Source organism: Peromyscus californicus, unplaced genomic scaffold (assembly GCF_007827085.1).
Source record: "Peromyscus californicus insignis strain IS unplaced genomic scaffold, ASM782708v3 Scaffold_15__1_contigs__length_86483966, whole genome shotgun sequence".
NCBI lineage: Eukaryota > Metazoa > Chordata > Mammalia > Rodentia > Cricetidae > Peromyscus > Peromyscus californicus.
This window is the reverse complement of record NW_026294447.1, coordinates 51569879-51582135: the sequence shown is the minus strand read 5'-3', so window position 1 is coordinate 51582135 and position 12257 is coordinate 51569879. Positions and strand designations below refer to the sequence as shown.

Genomic DNA, 12257 nt, shown 5'->3' with positions numbered 1-12257 from the left:
CTTCCTCCGGGAGCCAGAAATAGCCTCTCCAGCTCCCAGCACAGACTTACCAAAAATTCTTTTATCCTGTCCTCGTGGTGGGGAAAAAGAGCCACTGGTGAGGCCACCCTGAACTTCCCATGGCTGAGCCGGAAGAGCCTCCGCTGAAGCTTTCCCTTCCACAGGCAGCCGTACATCTTTGGGAACTGAGGTGGCGGGCAGCCAAGATTCCTGCCCTGATACTGCAGGGCCTGTACCCATCCTCGCCTCCCTCTTAGCAAGGTGGTCCTGTGTTCACCTGCTGGCCTGATCCCAGGAACATCCTTGTCATTGGCTGTCCCTTCTGCCTGGGAGGCATTTCTCTCAGACGGGTGCCCATTACTGTGCCTCCCCATCTCTGTTCAGCTAGGCTCTCCCTCATATTGGTCACATGCACGCCCACCTCCAGGGGACACCTCAAACCCCCCCCCCAGATGTTTTGTTCCCTTCCAGCCCTCACCCTTGTATCTGACCTCTGCACCTGGGCACCACTGTCTTCTCTGCTGCTGTATTTAGTAGAGGCTACCCTTTTGCTGTGATGGATGAAACCCAAATGCAGACAGTAATGGTTTCTAGTCCACCGTGATTTCACAGGCGTACTGGAATGACCCTGGCTACGGGGCCAAGAGCAGGGCAGTGAAGGATGAATCCTCTCTGGTGCCTGCTTTGCAGGCTCTGGGCAGCTTTCACTCAAGACTGATCTCTTGGTGCCCAGTTGGCAGCTGGGCCCAAGCTTATGATAGGAGCCCCTCCTGACTGTGGCATTGGTACAGCCTTGGTCCCAGTGTCCCCTCCCAAGAGGAAGCGTAGGACAGGCAGCAGTTCTGCAGAGGTCTGCAGTTCAGGGTGTGGATAGCCATCTCCAACTTGGATAAATGAACCAGAGCATCCATAGGTGGATGTGTCCCTCTTTCTTGGCCCCTCTGACTCCCCAGGCTCTGCTCTTAGCTATTCGAGAGTTCTGAAAGGCGAGGGGTCTGATCTATCCAGTGCTGGATGTGGCCTGTTCTCTGGAACTGACTGTGTAGTTCATCTGGACTCCAAACATCTCTGGGGAGAGATGGGCTCTCATCCTTTCTCTGCCCTCACCTCGGGCTCAGTGGTGGGCAAAGAAACCCCTTCTGGGTGTTGCTCACTGATATTTTTACTGTGAAGACTGTTGGGTTTTATCAAATGCTTTTCTTAGCCTTTACTTTATGTGTGTGAGCGTTTTGCCTACATGTATGTCTTTTGTACTACGTGCATGCCCGGTGCCTGTGGAGGTCAGAAGAGGCATTGGGTTCCCTGGAAGTGGAGTTACAATGGTTGTGAGCCGCTGTGTAGGTGCTGGGAACTGAACCCGGCCCTCTGCAGGGGCAGCCAGTGCTCTTAGGCAGCCATCTCTCCATCACCTCAAATGGCTTTTTAAAAACATCTGATGAGATGATGGCATGGTTTCCGACTTTACCCAGCCACCCCTCCTCCACCATCCCTCCTCGAATCCCTAACGCAGGGAAGATGCATTCTAGCAGCCCCAGTAGATGGTTGAAACCTCAGACAGTGCTGAACACTGTGTTTACTATGGTTTTCCCTATTCACACACACCTACAATGCATTCTAAGATATGACACTGGGGATATGGCTTGGTGGCAAGGTACTGAGCATTTGTGAGTCTCCAGGTTCAATTCCCAGCACCACAAAAGTTTAATTTGTAAATTATGTATCGTGAGGAATGTTGTTTGAATTTCTAAAGGTCTTGTAATAAAAAACCCGGAGCCTGATATTGGGGTGAAAGCTGAAATATCAAAGAAATAGAGCAAGCCACAGCCACCACCTCTTAGCTCACCGACTCCTCAGCCTGAAGGAGCTCCAGCCGAAAGGGTCGCTTCTGCCAAAAAGCCTTTAGTTCCTGTCTCCTCACGCCTTATATACCTTTCTCCACCCAGCCATCACTTCCTGGGATTAAAGGCGTGTGTGCTTCTCAAGCAAAGGCATGAGATCTCAAGTACTGGGATTAAAGGCATGTGATTTCCAAGTACTGGGATTAAAGGTGTGTGCCACCACTGCCTGGCTTTGTTTCTCTCCTAGACTGAGTCAATCTCACGTAGTCCAGGGTGGCTTTGAATTTACAGAGATCCAGACGGATCTCTGCCTTCTGAATGCAAGGATTAAAGGTGTGTGCCACCACTGCTTGACCTCTATGTTTAATCTAGTGGCTTGTTCTGTCCTCTGATCTTCAGATAAATTTTATTAGGGTACATAGTATATCACCACATTGTGGGGATCAGAGTAGGTGGCCAGAGTCTATATCCACTGAGTCACCTCAAACACTATCACCCCCTTTTTCAAGACAGGGTTTCACCATGTAGCTCAGACAGCCTTGGACTCACAATCCTAATGCCTTGGACTACCAAAGATTGGTAGGTGTCTATCAGTTCACCCTAAAGTGTCCCTAATCTGGCACTTTGGACCTGTTTAAAGGGAGAAAAGTGTTTGGGGCCATGACAGCCAATCTGATAGCCCAACTGGCTCCTGAGTGTGTGCAGCCTGGGTGCTGGGCACAGGGACAGTTCAGGTTGAGACCACGCTGCAGTAGATGGCCAGAAACTCTGGGACCTCAGCAGGGCACACAATTTAAAATGTGTGAATTGCTCCCTTTGGGAATTTACACACATGTTTGGACTGTGGGTGACTGAAGGAGATGGAGTTTGTGGATCTGCCATGGGTGAGGGGTTCTGTGGTGCCAAGAGTTGCCTTGGTGGTTTCCATGTATATGTGTTGAAGCAGCCATCTTGGAATACTTGCCCCAGAATGGGGGATCATGCTGTTCAGGACACATGGATTGGGCTTTCAGTGGGTACTTCTTTTAAAAAACAAATTTTAATTAATTATTTGAGATTTTGGGGGAGTTGTCTGTGTAGTTTTGGTGCCTGTCCTGGATCTTGCTCTGTAGACCAGGCTGGCCTCGAACTCAAAGAGATCCACCTGCCTCTGCCTCCCGAGTGCTGGGATTAAAGGCTGAAATTTCTTACAATATATTTTGATCATATCCATCCTCTACTCCTCCCCTAATTCCTCCCAGATCCATCCCCATCCATCTCCCCACCCCACCCCAATTTTTCTCTCTTTCTCTTTTTTAAAAATACCTCACCAAGTCCAATTTTTGTTCACTGTGTACTCATGGGCATGGAGCCATCTCCTGAAGTGTATGACCTACTCTTGGTCACACCCGATACTTCCTCCCCCAGGACCCATCAACTGCAATAGTTACTCAGGAGTTGGTGCTTGTGAGCCCTACTGCTCTCTGGTCTTGCATGTTGACTGGCTGGATCTCATACAGGTCTTGTGCAGGCAACCACAGTTGCTGTGAGTCCATGAGGGCAGTGGGCCTGTCATGTCCAGGAAACATTGTTTTGCTCAGTCCTCACTGACCTCTAGCTTTGACAGTCTTCCTTGATGGTCTTGGTGGTGGTGCCATCAATGTCCCATTTGTAGCTGAGCACTCCACCGACACATACCCTCCGTACTTTGTCCAGTTGTGAGTGTCTGAGTCCGCCACCCTCCTCAAGGACACTTCTACCGGGGCGTTGTTATCAGAAGCACAGACCTCGGGTCAGGAGGCCTGGTGTGAGTCCTCAGCCGCGCTGCTTGCTCACTGCAGAGCTCCATGCAAAGAGCTTCACCTCTGTTGCTGGTTTCTCGTTTGTAAATGGGGTGACAGAGGTGTTTCCTTAGGGGGCATGGTGAGGGTGAGTGTCTTAGTTCGGGTTCCTATTGCTGTGAAGAGACGCCATGACCACAGCAACTCTTATAAAGAAAACATTGAATTGGGGTGGCTCGCTTACAGTTCAGAGGTTCGGTCCATTATCGTCATGACAGGAGCATGGCAGTGTGCAGGTAGGCATGGTGCTGGAGTAGTAGCTGAGAGTCCTACATCTTGCAGGCCACAGGAAGTCAGCTGAGACACTGGGTAGTCTCCTGAGCATAGGAGTCCTCAAAGCCCACCCCCACAGTGACATGCTTCCTCCAACAAAGCCACACCTCCTAATAGTGCCACTCCCTATGAGATTATGGGGGCCAGTTACATTCAAACTACCACAGTGAGTGACTGTGTGGAACTGTGACTGGCATAGAACAAGAATTTATGGAAATGTTGCCATAAAAGCCTGAATGGGCCACAGCAGGGAAGATGCTGAGATCTCAGAAGCCAATATCGGAAGGGCAGGCTGGTCTGCCAGCTCAGAAAGCTCAGCAGAGGGGAGGCTGGGCACTCTTACAGGACATGCCTGGTAGAATCCCAGCAGCCTCTGAGTCTCCCTAAAAGAGGGGAGGGGGGCAAGTCCTGGGCCAGAGGTGTGAGCATCGCACCCTGGGCTGCAGGGGCTGCACTCTGGGGCACAAAGCCTCTGGTACAGCCTTCCTCTTCCCTCCAAAGATAGCTGTGGAGGGAAGGGCCTGCTGGCCGCTCACCAGCCTTCCTGCCCGGTCTCTGGCTCTGGGTGGAATGCAGACCTGGACCTCATTTGGAATAAGGCTTACAGCTGTGCGGTCGGACCTGCTGGGCCACTAGGTCGGCCTGCTCTCCATCCTGCTCTCTGGTCCTGTGATTTGGGGAAGTGCTGCTCCTGAGCATCTGCTGAATCTGTATAACCAGACACTGGGTACCACAGGTTGAAGGGCGAAGGCGCATGCGTGATTGGAGCAGTCTACAAATGCTGGCTCCAGACCCCCTCCTAGGGTCCCCAAGAAACTGCAGCCCCAAACTACTGTGCCTACTCGGACTTTGCCTAAGGAGAATGAGCTGAGAAGGGAGGTTAAAATGCTCTGACTATGTCCTGTGGTGGTGTTTGGCATGAGGAAGATGAGGCTGGATCTTGATTTAACACGCTGATGGGCCAAGTGGCCAGGTGCTCTGGGACAGCACTGGCTGGTTTGCTTTGGACTGGGTTTCCAAGTCTGTGGGTGGTGGGCTGCCCTTGCCCCACTAACACTCAGCCTTTCCAAGTCCCTGTGCCCAGTACAGGGTGGTCTATCTCCTGAGAGCTCATGGTCTTTTCAGGGATGGAGACTATGACAAATAGCAACAGTGACAAACCAGTAACTAAATAATCATTAGGGATTAAAAATACATTTGCTTTCCCACCAATAATCTGCTTTGTCCTGACCTGGCTTGCCAACAGAAGTATCCGGAAGTATGCATGGTATGCAAGTCAGCTTCCATGGCTTTGCCCCGAGTCCAGTAGTGTTAGAACTCATGGAGTGAAGGGGCCAGTGAGATGGCTCATCAGGAACGGGTGCCTGCCACCAAGCCCAAAGACCTGAGTTTGATCCCCAGGACCCACATAATGAAAGGAGAGAACCAACTCTGGCAAGTTGTTCCCTGACCTCCACACATGCACCGTAGCGTGTGCATGCCCTGTTCCACGTATACCAATAAACTACTTAAAAAGAATTCACAAGAATGAGCATCAAAGGCAACGGCCACACCTTCTGAGACTAGCAAAAGGTACAGGGAGGGCTCAGAGATTCAGAGGTTGAGAGGGAGCCTGATGGAGCTGTGTGAGGAGATAGCTTTCTTCCATCCCTCTGACTTCAGTTTGCTCCTTAGGGAGTGACTTTGCAGACTCTGGAGGATGTATGGGATGCCATCAGCACAATGCAGAGCCTATGCTCAGAGCTAACCACCTGACATTGTCTGTGATTGTCATGAAACCAAGATACAGATTGAGGGAAAGGCTACCGAGCTAAGCAGAGGATAGCAATGCATCAGGTTAATTTTCCGTGTGCAAAATGACATTCTGTTAGATAGCTCTCTGTGTGTAAACATAGACTCAAAGACTGAGAATTTAGTAATTATAGCTGTAAAACTGTGGGAGTTTTCATTGCACCTCACATTTTCCAGTTAGCAGATAAGAATTTTATGCTGACAGAGGGCTGGAGAGATGGTTCGGCTGTTAAAGGCTAAGCTCACAACCAAAACATCAGGGATTTTATGTTGACAGAACTACGCCGTGCTTATTGTGCACACATGCTGTAGGGCTGTAGAGTCGGGAGACGGCCAGAGCTGGAGACTGGAGGTGGGTGTAGCGGGTGGCTCTGGAGGAGTGTGCTGACCAGACTTTCTCTGCCGTAGATGACAGGATCTGTTCGCCGCCCTTCATGGAGCTCACGAGCCTGTGTGGGGACGACACCATGAGGCTGCTGGAGCAGAACGGCCTGGCCTTCCCCTTCAGTATGTACACCGTAAACTCCAGGGTGGCCATCACTACTGTGGGAGGGGGTGATGTTTACAGTTCCCATAGATTTGAGCTTGCTGGAAGCGATTGAAGACCCTGGATGCCAAGAAGAGCACACAGCCCTGGGTCCCACCTCTACCCATACCTTGATGGTCCTAGCAGGTGGAGGAAAGGAACTCCTCCTACCTGGCCTGGGGATATCTGTCTGTGTTACCCTGAGCACAGACACTACTTGATTCAGCGACTGTCCTCTCCTTACTTCCCACCAGCCCTTTCTGCCTTTTGCTGAAGGCATCTTTAAGAGTTCCTTACCTCCCCACATGCCCCCAGTCTCACGCAATATCAGGATCTAAGCAAGGCTGGGCCTGGTTAATACTAAGATGGGAGGTTCCTATCCAGAGGGTCCCAGTCCCCCTTGTCTGGCTATGTGGTTACTAGCCCTGTTAATTCCTCTCTGCTTCTCTGTCTCGCCCACATAGTTTGCAAAACCAGAGTGGCTCATGGCACCAACTCTCATGAGGTGAGTGGAAGACTTTCCTACCCGTGTGTCACCATTGCCCTCCCTGGGGCCCTGCTAAGTTCTGTTGCTAGAGCCACGCCTGCTGCTGCTCACTGTCCTGGTCTGAGTAGTGACACCCCGGTAGGTCAGCAGAAGAACCGTTCTGTCTCTGTCCTGTCTCCCACTTCATCCCTGTCCCTGTTCCTAAGGCTGCCTTCCCCACCTTAGACCCTGGCTTAGTCTGCCCAGGATGAGGCTTTCCAGCTGGGCAGCTAACACAGCAGACATCGTCTCCCAGCTCAGAGGGCCACAACCTGGTAAGAGCGTGCCATCAGCCACCCTCTTGGTGCGTTCTCAAGCCTTGCTTTGCATGTGTGCAGATGTGTGTGAGGGGAGATGGTGAATTCTCATGAGGGCTCTCAAGAGGGACCCATCCTTGAGATCTCATTCAAGCCTGTAAGTGCCATCACACTGGGGCTAAGGTCCTCCACATAAGGATTTGGGAGACACACGCATGCAGTTTGTAGCAGATCCCACAGAAGACACACCAGGCCGATGTATCCTTGGTTTTCTAGCCTCGAGTCCATCTGTGATAGGTGCTGCCTGGACTCCCAAAGAGGCTCTCGAGAGGAGTGGCTCAGTGCTGCTGGTTCAGATGAGTTTTGGGGGTAGATCCCACCCCTTTGGTGTGCTGAGACCCTTCCTTCTGCATGGGTGCCCTCCCTACCTTGGTGTCAAGGAGTCTTGCCCCAGTGCCAGAACAGAGTCTCTGGAGAGACGATGCTTTGGGGGATGATGGGACAGTAAGCATGTGAGGACTCGGGCAAGAAGGGCAGAGGCATGCAGAGGACCCTTGGGTCCCTGAAGTCTTCTTAGCCCTCAAGGCCTCACATTCTCAAGGGTGAGCTAAGTGGCCCTTTGGGGAAAGCCTACCTGGATAGCCCTGCTGCCAGTACTCCCCAGGGGAAGACTAAAAATGGAAGCCCAGACACCATGACTTTTACTGGATCTAGGTCATTCTGGTCTCCTGGCAGATGTTTATGGGGAAATGTCTATAAACAGTATCAGAACACCAGGGGACAGGCTGTGCCAGGGGGTGGCCCTGCCACGGGAAGGAAAGCATCACCAGCTGCAAGGGCAGCTGTCTGCTAAGGTCAAGAGCCATGTGGGGGTATCCGGGCTGCCTGGATTCCCAGCTGCAGCAGCACCCTGAGGTACAGCTCATGAGTAAGGAGGGAAGGGGCAGGCAGGCTCTAGAGCAGCCACAGCGCTATTCCCTGTCCCTACCAAGTAGTTCCTCTGTAGCCTGTGTCAGGAGGGACCAGGAGACACAGCTTCAGGACAGGACAGAGCCAGCACCACTGCCCGGGCTGTGCGTTGTCTGCTGTGAACCTCCAGGCAATTGCTAGGCCTCTCTGCGCATCTGCTCACATTTATAATTGGGGATTTGACAGTCATGGGGTGAGCGAGTTATTGTGTAGCTTGCCATGGAACCTGGCCCCTGGTGATTATTTGATTATTATAGGAACTCTGGGATGGGATTTATGGGTTCAGATTGGGGCAGGCCCCTGTTGACTCACTGGCACTCAACCCCTAGGTGTGGTCATCACCCTGCAGGGAGGCCATCTGACTCCCAGGTATATGCGGATGCATGTTCTCTGTTGCTGTCCCAGAACCAGGTCTTCTCCCAGTCCACAGCCAGCAATGGGCACCCCATCCTTGGGGACAGGAAGACCCATTGCACATGGGAGCAGGAAGTTTGTCATTTCAGAGAGTATCTTCTGTGGAATAGGCAGGGTGGGGGCCCCGCACCTCCTGTCTTTCGGGGATACCCCGTGACATCAGTGCAGTGAGGACGGAGATGAGACTGTGTGTAGAGGGCCGTAGGTAGGAAACGGGGCTTTTCATGGGGTCCTTATTGCTGTCCCTGCCTGGTGATCCATGCCTCTGCCTCTTCCGGCTCCATTGTCAGCCCTCACCAACCTGTTTGCTTCTGTGAGCCTGGAACCCCTGGGCATTTGTAAGCCAGTGCACACACATGAGCTCCACGGGGCAGTCAGAGTCCTTTCTCCCTCCCTCCCTCCCTCCCCACTTAAAGAACCTACGTAACCCACAGCTCAGCAAAGCCCCGGGGCCACATTTGCTGGTGGATGTTGCCTATAGCAAGGCAAGAGAGTCTTAGACCTTTCTGTGCTGTGTAGTGTGTGTTGACACCAGAGGCATTCCACAGAATCAGTGCTATTTGCTGCCTCCCACACTGGTCCCCTCATTCTTGTAGGAAGGCTGAGAGAACGTCTCTTGACACCCTCACCCCACTGTATCGCACACTGGTTTTTCCACATGGCTTGGATTTGAGCTTCTGTCCTGCCCAGCTGAGCCTCGGGCACAAGGTAGTGAGTGCCCCGTGATAGCAGATGCGAGACTGACATCTCGCATATTGGTTCAGGTGGCCATCTGTCCAGACCCATTAGCCCTGCTTAGTAGCCAGAATATGCCTGGACTCTTTCCTGGCCATGTAATGACTTAGCTCGAGCCACTACTTCAGGTGGGCAGGGTCCCATCATCCTCGGGGCAGGTCATGGCAGACTCCAGAGCCAGCCTTGTGATGGAATAGAAGAGGGCACAGTTGCCCTTCCCCGACACTCAGCCCCCCTCAGAGTCTCCTTCAGCATGTTTATCCCTAGAGGAGCTAGAGACTAGGACAAAGTTGTATTCTAGTTCCCTGTGTATCACGTGACTGTGCGAGAGGGCATGGCAAGGTGCCAGGCAGACCCAACTCCAACCCAGCCTCTCCCTCGCCTGTAGATAACTCTCGGAAGCGTGCAGGGCCTCAGTTTCTTTGTCTGCAAAGTGTGGCAGTGTGCCCGTCTCAGGCACTGTGAGGATGACACCAGCGGACCCATGCTTGCAGTAATGTTATAACAAGAAGGAGCTCTGACCCACGGCCTCCTAATCCTGGCCTACAGCGTCTGCTTCCTGTCTTTCCCTCTTGGATCTTTGTGGCGTTACACCCAACCTAGGGGGCCCGATCCCCTAGAATTGCAGCTCTCAGGAGTTTTGTATGGCAGCCCCAGTGGATACGGGGTTTCCCAATGCCAGCCTCCCTCCACCCCACACAGCACAAACCACTCAATTCACAAGCTGCCCACTGCTCCGCTCACCCTGCCTTGAAACTTGGTTTGGGAGTCCTCAGCGTAGGACTCATTGTCCCTGAGGGTCTTGGAGGGGGCCCTCTGGAGAGCAGCCTTGGACTTTGTGGAGGAGCCCTTCCTATGCTCAAGTCCGTCCATCCTGGGCACCAGCCCTTTGTCATAGGGCCAGGGAGAGGTTGTGGTGGGGGTGCCCAGGAAAGTAACAAGCCGCTCGCTGTGTTGGAGGCTGGAAGCTGATGGACTCTGACGGAGCCTTGGTCTTTGTTTCCACAGATGGCCATTGTGTTCAACCAGGAGGGCCTGAATGCCATCCAACCCCCCTGTGTGGTCCAGAACTTCATCAACCACAATGCTGTACTATACAAGGTGTTTGTGGTGGGCGAGTCCTACACAGTGGTCCAGAGGCCCTCACTCAAGAACTTCTCTGCGGGCACGTCAGGTAATCTACTGCCCCTGGTATTGTCACTCTGTGCCAGACCCTGAGGCAGAGCCAGGGTGGATACCCAGTGTCTGTCCCCTGCTATTCCTTGTTATTTCTGGGTTAGGGAGAGATGGCCTGAATTGAAGGAGTTGTGTAGGTGGATAAAAAGGTCCTGAAGAACCAATGATAGACCATGTGCCATAGGTACTGTGGGGCTCCAGCCCTCAGAGCCACTGCCAACTCCAGCAAATTTCTGGAAGCTTCTTATCCCTAAGAAGTTTCCTGGGCCCATCCAGTGATGATGCTCAGGAGGAGTATGCCATGGTGGATGGGGCCAGCCGGATATGGGAAGGGAGGGAGGGAGGTGACTACAGATCGCTCTGCATGCCACCCTTGCCTAGTGCTTCCGCTTTCCAAAAGGGATCCCTGAGTCTGAATTATCTGCGGCTTCCACAGCTCTCAAGGTGTATCAGGGTTTCCAAAGCAGGCAGCAGCTACTGAGTCACAAAGATCCCTGTGGGGGTCCTCAGGCAAGTCCCAGTGGGTACAATCACTCCTGCCATGCTACAGTGACCATCCTCTGAATCGATGGGTGGGGTCCTGGTGTCCCTCAATGTCACGAGGTAGAGGTGTTTGCATGACTCAACTTGGACTCTGTAGAGGAGCCCTTTACATGTTCCCTTCCATCCATCCTGGGCACCAGCTGTTTTGAAGCATTCAGTTAAAGATGTGTTGACTAGAACTGCTTAAAAGAATGTTCAGTGGTCCTGAATGCCCCTCTCAGGCAAGTTCCAGAAGTTTGTGGGTCAGGACAATGCCTTTAGAAACAGCATAACTCTCTCTCTGAGGATTTCTTGGACGCTGGATTCCCCGGTGAGGCTTGCTGCTGTCTGGGAGGAAAGAGCTATCCCCGAAGCACCAGCCAGCTCCAGCAGAGCAAGCAGAGGCCTTCCTCGAGGCCTCTGGAAGGCCCTGTGCCCAGGACTGCCTGTGGCCATCCCTCGGGGCTTGTTGCAGCAGCTCCTGTGGTCCCCCACCCCCACCCCCCACCCCCACCCCGGAGCCTTCTTCCCTTGGTCACTTACCTTCCCACTAACACAGTAGAGGGCAGGCACTTGGCAACTGTGCATGGATTCTCATTTCCTCACTGAGACCCGGTGGTTTGGGACAGACCTATCCTGACACTGGTCACATGTACCACCAGGAGATAGTCTTGCAGACTGTGGGGCAGAGGAGTCTAAGGTTTTTACAAAACATTTATTTGCCTATCAGAGTATTTCTTAGCATGAGGGGGATCTGGGTTCCATCCTCAGTACCTCCCCCCGACGTGTGCACGCGCACGCGCGCGCGCGCGCGCATACACACACACACACACACACACACACACACACACACACACAGCACAGCTATGCCTCGCTTATGACACGCCCTTTCCTTTCTTACCCAAATCATTTCATCTCTGAATGAAATTTGGCATCTGATCTTCTTTCTTACTCCCACAAAAGCGTGTTTGTTCCCTGCTTCCTCCTCTTTCTTCCTGGTTGTAAAGCACTAGGCCAGTTTCCGCCTTGGCACTGGGAGCCAGGAATGATGAAGGCAGGAACCCACCAACGTGCCTTCTCTCGTGACTCTTTCTAGGCCACGAAACACCCTGAAGCATAAAATCCAGAGGTGGGCTGGGGATCGGAGCGACTTTCAGTGTGTCTGTCTGATCCAGAAGTGGCATGGTTCCAGCTTTGGCCTGCATATTTTTTGTCTGACCAAAAGGACCTCAGGCTTCAGCAGCCCTTTCTCCTGACTAGTTGGGAAGGGGGCTTTGGGCTCTGACTTCTTTCCAGAGCCCACCCAATCTTCCAGCCCCTGCCACATAATGTGGCAGGTCCCTCAGCCTCCCATGTCCACCTCAGGAGACAGGTCTCCTGGCTTGGGATTGTTCTGGACAAGAGATATAG

At 52.7% G+C, this 12257-nt stretch overlaps 1 protein-coding gene across 2 annotated transcripts in view; it reads left to right on the top strand.

Annotated features, from left to right (window-relative positions):
* The window catches only part of Itpk1 (inositol-tetrakisphosphate 1-kinase), a 142424-nt gene that overhangs the window by 114779 nt on the left and 15388 nt on the right, over positions 1 to 12257 (top strand). For both annotated transcript variants that reach the window (XM_052738829.1, XM_052738830.1), the window contains exons 5-7: positions 6131 to 6229; positions 6713 to 6753; positions 10158 to 10323. In XM_052738829.1, the coding sequence (XP_052594789.1) occupies positions 6131 to 6229; positions 6713 to 6753; positions 10158 to 10323 (306 nt within the window). The remainder of the gene's footprint in view (positions 1 to 6130; positions 6230 to 6712; positions 6754 to 10157; positions 10324 to 12257) is intronic.